The sequence below is a fragment of the Buceros rhinoceros genome, unplaced genomic scaffold (assembly GCF_000710305.1).
Source record: "Buceros rhinoceros silvestris isolate BGI_N320 unplaced genomic scaffold, ASM71030v1 scaffold33056, whole genome shotgun sequence".
In the NCBI taxonomy this organism is placed as follows: Eukaryota; Metazoa; Chordata; class Aves; order Bucerotiformes; family Bucerotidae; genus Buceros; species Buceros rhinoceros.
In genome coordinates, this window is record NW_010416658.1 from 2,465 (window position 1) to 9,796 (window position 7,332).

At 41.3% G+C, this 7,332-nt stretch overlaps 1 protein-coding gene across 1 annotated transcript in view; it reads left to right on the forward strand.

Annotated features, from left to right (window-relative positions):
* Nucleotides 1-431: 431 nt before the first annotated feature.
* The window catches only part of ARID4A (AT rich interactive domain 4A (RBP1-like)), a 20,622-nt gene continuing 13,721 nt past the window's right edge, over nt 432-7,332 (forward strand). The window contains exons 1-5 of the mRNA XM_010137863.1: nt 432-529; nt 1,054-1,078; nt 4,287-4,359; nt 6,679-6,773; nt 6,914-7,011. Of these exons, the coding sequence (XP_010136165.1) occupies nt 432-529; nt 1,054-1,078; nt 4,287-4,359; nt 6,679-6,773; nt 6,914-7,011 (389 nt within the window). The remainder of the gene's footprint in view (nt 530-1,053; nt 1,079-4,286; nt 4,360-6,678; nt 6,774-6,913; nt 7,012-7,332) is intronic.

Below are 7,332 nucleotides of genomic sequence, written 5' to 3' on the forward strand. Positions count from 1 at the left end.
AGTTGGAATTTTGCAAGTGTCAAAATTGTATCTTTTTATAATACCAAGAGCTGGAAATGGGGATTTCTGTCTTACCTGTAGAATTGGCTATAACACCATCTTTGAGAGACTGTTCCTGCTTATCTATGACTCTTTAACAGCAGTTCCTTGTTGTCTCACTTTTTCCCTCCCCTATAAACAAACATGCAAAAAACATTCAGAAAAAAATTCTGGCTGGCTGGTCTCCATGCCTGGCACCGCAGGAGGAGTCATAACACCTCCAGGCATGTGCTTAGAGGAATTTTCTCTTTGTCTTCATTTTGACAGTCACCTGAGGGATGTATGTGTGGTATCTGCAATGGTGTATGTTCATTTAAAGTTTTCAGGGTCTTGCATTACAGCAGCACAAAGAAACATCAGTCACAGTTGCTTTATGTTGTTGAGCAGGGGAAATGGCAGAAGCTTTTTCCCATGTACCTGTTCTACAAACAATGAAGGATCTCAGTTCTCAGGATAAGTCAGTACGATCTGCTGTATTAGGACTAAGCTCGTAAAGGGAGGATGAACATATGAAAACCGTGATGTGTTTGAGGCGGCTTGAGATTCCTACACGTGATCAACAGTCATCTCTTAAAATATTTACGTTTTCCTTCAAAGTGGTTCTTGTTTCCTGTGTAGTCTTTTTTGCTGAGGGACTGTGGGAGACCCCGTGTAACCATACCTGAATCGGCCATTTCTGTTGCCAGCTGTGTGTTTTAAGAGAAGGTTGAAAAAGCTGACTCTAAAAGTTAACTGCAGGAATACCATTGTTTCACAGTTAATGCAGCATAGTATCCAGAAACAAGTGGCTTATTTACATGCATTAAAAACCCTCAGCCTCTGTGATGTGTAAATATGCAGAATAGCCTTTAAAAATGGCTAAGTATTGATTAGCTTATCCTCTTTCTCGTGCCTGCGTGCACTTGTAGGAGTTTTGGCTACTGTAAAACATCATACCATGCAAAAATGTTCTTTACAAAGACTTTGTTGCTCACAATTTTATGCTAACGAACATTCTCAGAATATTCCTTAAAGAGGAGAGAAGAAGATGCAAACCGAGGTGCAGCTCTAGCCGGAGTCGTCACTGAGGATGGCTGAATTCCTCATTCTTGTTGGTAGGAATAGACATTTGAAGACCACTCTCATCTCCACGTGGTGTAAAGCTGCTAACTTGTTGCAATCAGTTTAATTCTTTTCATTTCCTTAATTAGTGTTTAAACTTGGCATCAGAAAGCAAATGTGCAAGCGATGAAAACACATTTAAGTACTCTGAAGCAACAAAATTACATTAACTCTAATTCTGGCAGCTTGTCTTGATCATATATTCTTCTGAACTCCAAATCTGTACTCAATGTTCTTCCTCTGAGCTTGCCTTTATTTCACAGAATTGCTGAGGGTATTGTCAGACTATTAACACCACCAAAGAAAGATCTGCCCCTGGTACCTTAGCTCTGGTTTGATCGAGTGTATGGTGTACGTGCTCGCAAGGAGACATTCTTTGTTTTGTAAAAGAACTTGTTTCACCCTTTCTGCCGCCCCTCGGCTCTACAGGTTAGAGTCCACAGAAGCTTTAACATCATTCTGTAAACGATGACTCGGGATAACAGAGCTATAGGCTTGTTTAAATTCATGCTAAAGGCAGAGGCGAAACTCATGGTGAAGAAAGTGGCTTGAAACCAAATGAAGCCCAAAGCCCGTTACATGTTTGCTACGAGATTCTGTGGGGTTTATGCTGTGCTTATTTGCTGGTTATTATTCTCCAAATACTTAAACTGTGAGTGTTACTGAGAAGGCAGTGAGAAATTGAGTTGGGAAGAGAGTACGACCCTTAGACAGACATCCCCTGTTCATTGTTGGTTTCATTGCTTTGCTCTTTACAGTATTCTCTAACGGATGTGACCTGCAGGTCAGAAAGGAGGAAAAAACCCTCAAACCCATAAAATTTCCACTTTTTAATCGTAAGCATAAAAGGGCATCTGGGAGATTTTTTTCTAATGAAATTCAGCCTCTCACCCTGAAACAAGTCTCCTCATCTTGCATTTAGTTGTGGGTATTGGATGAACAACAGAAAGTCTCAATTTTAAACCTCTGGCACTTAGAAATTCCATCTTGTTTTGCCTCTCACCTGTAACCTGCCAGTATGTCTGGTTACAAATCGGTAACTGATGAAAATTGACCTCTTACAAAAATCCATGTATCTTAATGTTGCAGTAATTGTATCTATGAAGTGTTGATCTTCGCATTTTGGCCAGTAGACTTTGAAATGGCTGATAGATGATTTATTCCTTGGTGACAGTTGTTCAGGTCTTATTTGTGGCACCTCTCAGCAGCATTTGGTGCCCGCTGTGATGCTGGTACCAGGCATGGTTCAGACTCCCCATCAAGGGGTGCCAACCAGTTCACAGACCATTAACAGAGAGAAGCAGGTACAGGATTCAGGATGTACCTCATAGGTGGATGAATATTGCAGTCAGGTTTTATGCCCTGTCCTCTAAGTATGTGAAAGCTTTTCATCTCTCCTTTTTTGATTTTCTGCAGCTGAAAATACTTGATATCGATGAAGTGGTTAATGTTCTGTCTGCAAGAGTGCTATTTCTAACCTACATTTCAGCTGTTCTGACCTACAGTTCTGGTTTGGCATTATGCCCATGTAGAAGATATGGTTTGAATTCAGCTGTTTAGAAGTGTTTCAGAACGTTTGCCATTTAGATATATGTCGTTTGAGTCGTATTGCCTTCAGTCAGTCAACATTACAGTAGAGGGTAGAAATTTCTCGATCTTGAAGTTAGTTCGCAGTCTAGACAGAGAGAAGAAACCTGCGGTTTCTATAGCAATAGTTCATTTGTGAACCTGGAAGAACACGCTAATTCTATAGAGAACCTATCTGTTTCTCTTTATGTAATCCCTGTAACGCGCAGTAGGAGAAAACAGTAACTGATGCTGTATAATTCTGTCTTCATTCATTTGATTTCCTCCAATTATTTCCCAAGAAAAAAATAAGAAAATAAGAAACAGGTAGTATCTGTGCCTGATTGCAGGTGATCCCTGTTGGGCTTTGAGGCTGAGAATTCACTGCAGCAGGCAGGGCTGAAATTCATCCTGATGTGGGGCAGCTTGCTCGCTGGTTAACGAGGCAGCAGCACGCGCAGTTACAGCTCACTGCCCATCTTCCTGCCTTGCAGCCTAACGTTTACAGAATGCAGACACGGCTGAAATGGAAATTGCTGTTCCGGTCTCCTTCTGGAACTGCTCGTGACTTTTCTGTTATTTTTTAATAATATAATGGTAAGATTTTTTTTTTTTTTTTTGACATGTACTGACATCTTCCTTGAAGACAGCTGCGGTCTTCCTTGTGCAAACTGCCTCACCAGCAATCCCGGAGATTGCCAGGCTGGCAGGAGGAAAGTGGCATGCGTAAAGCGTTGCAGGGAAAAGCTTGCTGGGGTGTTGGTTTTTTTTTTGGTTTTTTTTTGTTTTTTTGGTTTTTTTTTTTCTTCCCCCTCCTGGTCTCTTGCTAGCATCTCAGAATTCCATGAAGTATATGTAGAGATACAGAAATTATTATCCTGCCCCTAATAAATGTACTTTATTTTCATGGTTTCCACCTGAATAAAATAAAATATTTCACACTGTGGACGCCTTACCATAAAGTTCATAAATGTTTCTCTCTCTGTGGGTTTCAGTTGTGAAGATAAAACTAAGGAATTTATAATAATAAGTTATGAAAAATGTATTCAGGGAATTATGGAAGTGACTGTAAAAGTGTTTGCAAATACGAGCTGGAATTGAGTGCTGGAGTTTAATCGTAAAATGAATACTGACTGGAACCAGGAGTGGTCAGAGAAAGGATTCTTCTGCCACTTAGCTATAGGTGGGGTAAGGAAGATGTTAAGTTAGACGGGAAGACCTCAAACAAACAAAAAAAACCCCAAACCAAAATACCTGAGAGTTCCCATGAAAAGCTTCAGCCTTGTAAATAACAGCCCTTTTCTGTAGAAGAACACGGTGTTAAGTACATTGGTGTTTCCACTCCGAGGGTCACATTCTTTCTGGCGTGGATTGAGGCTTTCCCTGACCTGCCTTTTCTTTTCCTCCTCTCAAGGTGTGCACTTCAGTCTCCTGAGTAACTGGTGTTTTCTGCGTATTTCGCCATTATACGGGTACAGGGCCAAATGGGAAGTGGTTTGGGCTCTTGGGCTTTTGGACAAATAAATTGTTGTTACTTTGCATATTTTATGTTTTCATTATGACTGCATTTGTTTTCACAGCCTGAGGAAGAGCTCGATCCCGAGGAGAGGGACAACTTCCTCCAACAGCTTTACAAGTTTATGGAAGACAGAGGTAACGCTGAATTTTTTATTTTAATCTCTAGTCCGCTTTCAAACGGCTTTTGATTGTAATGGGTGTTGTTATGAGCATATTTTCACAGCAGTGAAAAATGATAACAGCTAGTCTGGTGCAAGGAAAAGGGCTTTTACCCCTTTTCACATGCGGCAGGTCTGCTTCCAGCGCTTTGAAGCACAGCACACAAAGGAAACCGAGATTCTCCCTGAGGTGTTTTGGTTTTGTTTTGCTTTCACAAAACCTTTTTGATGTTAACAATTGCTGTTAAATAAGCTCGTGGCTGATTCCTTGTTGTGACAGCCATGGCCGGGAGCTCTGCTGCTGTTAATCCCGGGCTGGAACCTGAGGAGGCTGTTCAGGGGTGGCGACGCTGAACCAGCACAGAACGGGGCTGGGCCATCTTCGAGTCTCCTTGCACAACTGTCACAGCCACGCGCTGATGTAGCAGCGATACTCACCTGAAGAGGCAACTTAAAAAGTTCTACTTTGTCCTGTAGCTGGAACAAGAAAACGGCGTATTTTAAATGCCTGCTTACAGAATTAGGTGAGACTGTAGTAAACTGGAACAGTTCAGGTCCTGGCCTAAGATGTGAGCGGAAGTGCACGCTCTGTAGAGAGAGCAGGACATACCTGCTGACGTGGGAGAGGTGTGGTTGTATGAGCTGTTGGCATTTGCAGTTGTGATGAGACTGACGCTAAAATGGAAGGTTTTCTGTTCCTTGGCCAAGCCATTCCCCCTTTTTTTTACCTTTATTTAAACCTGGAAAGAGTTTTATCTTTAATGTTTTATTCATATTACTCATGAACTCACTATTTCAGCTGAAGTACCGTAAGTGCTAATCCTGCAGTAGTGTTGCTGGAGATAGATGACAAGTGCAACAACTGCCTTTTTACCATGTTTTTTCTTTTGTTTCCTTGACAAAAGTTACCTGAGTGATCTTTCCATAGCAGCACATAGTACAGCAAGCGTTGACGTACTTGAATTTGAAATAAGCAGAGCTAACAGTAAAATGTAAAGTGCATGCAGTGTCTGACTATTTCCCTCTTTCTTGGATTTTAAACCCGGGGGGAGGGAATCAAGTTATCTTTGTCAAAGAGGCTCTGCATCATGGTAGTAAAACAACAGTTCCAAGTTGACCAATATTGCCAGTTCTTATCATAGGTTTAGAAATTGTAGCAAAGTTCGTCCAATACAGTTTTGAGGCCTCCTGAGAATAACCAGTGTTGCTGGAGAATGACCTGCCTCGGGGGAACAAGAGGCTGTTTTGGGGGATGGAAATCCCTGTGCTGCTGCACTAACCCACATTTTTCTGTCTTCTAGCAGCCCGATTCTTTCCTCTTTCCTGCTGTCCTCCTTCCCCACTCCCTGTCTTAAACACTGTAAGACTACAGCCCAAGTAGGGATCACAGCAGGGACTTGGAGAGGCAAATGAAGAAAGCATTAGTGCACTGAATTTGAAGATGTAGTCCAGAAACTATTCTTTAAGCTACTGGGTTTTTTTTCTCTGTTCTTATAGCAGGATTTCTGCTCCCACCAGATTTGTTCTACGTTCTGATCTCTCAGCATGAACATTTTGATTCATGTAATCAGGACTGTATTCCCAAAGCCCTATAAAATTTTTTTAATGATTCCAAATATAATTGCATGAAGATGAAGGAAGATGAGGAGCAGCAGGGAAGAAGTTTGATACTTTTCCTTGCTGGGAGGAATACCGTCTGTGTACTTAGCCCCTTGCCCCAAGGGTTTCTCTTTTGGTTTCTCCTTGTGCAGTTAATTATTGTTCTTTATATCAGTGTCACTCATCTGCTTTTAGTTGTTTATTTTTCCCAGAACTGTCCCAAATACGCCCTTTTAGGGCATTCTGACAATTTGCCTGCATACCTTTTTCTAAGCCAACATTTCTGGTTCTTCCCCCATTCCTTTCTGAGCCCGCTGTTTGAGTTTGTCTCTCTGCACATTGCTATATTCCAGCATTCACAGGTGACCCGTAGAGCTTGCTGCAGTTCTGGCTGTGTCCCCCGCTTCTCGACAGTGAGATGCAGACAAATTGGATGGGGGTTATTGCACAGATCTGGAAAATCTGAGAAATCATAGTTCTCAAGCAGCTGGTGCCAATATGCTTGTGATGCATCCAAAAGAGTGTGAAGCCTTAACTGGTAGTTGGAAACCTCCGATTTGTGACGTACCTTAGAACTGTTAAATACAGGTTTTAAAATGTAGAAGGATACTAGGAATCAAGCGAGTGCTAAAGGAATGGAAGAAGCAGTTTGCTGTCCTTTGTGATAACTTCTTATTGCTGGCTTTGTTTTTTTTAGGTACTCCTATCAATAAACCACCTGTTCTGGGCTACAAGGACCTCAATCTCTTCAAACTTTTTAGACTGGTGTATCAGCAGGGTGGGTGTGACAATGTAAGTGTTGGATGGTTCCTGAGTGAAATGTCTGTTCATTCCTAAGGGACGTGGCTTGTCGCTCTGTTAGATATTGTCCCTTAATGTTCTTGGTTAATAAAACCTGAAAACTTTTTTTTAATTTTTTTTTTTCCCCAAAGATTGAGAGTGGTGCTGTATGGAAGCAAATTTATATGGACCTTGGCATTCCAATTTTGAACTCGGCTGCTTCGTACAATGTAAAAACTGCTTATAGAAAGTAAGTTCTCATATTATATAGGGGTGAAGAGGTTTTTCCTTTCTGTTTAGTAGCACGTACAATATTCAAGCTATTTTTGATAGCTCAGTGAAACAGCAGTTGACGTTCTTCAGTTGACAAGCAGTCTTGAGCATTTTCCAGTGCAGAGGGTTGAAAGGAGGGAGCGCTCAGGGCTGCGTCAGTTCCTGTAGCTCTAACACATGAGAATTCCACTCACTTTCTTATCAAGAAGTACTCATTTTCAGCATGTGGTGATGCCATTTAAGAGCACAGCAGTGAAATTTGTAAAAAAAAAAAAAAAAAAAAAAAAAAAATATTTTT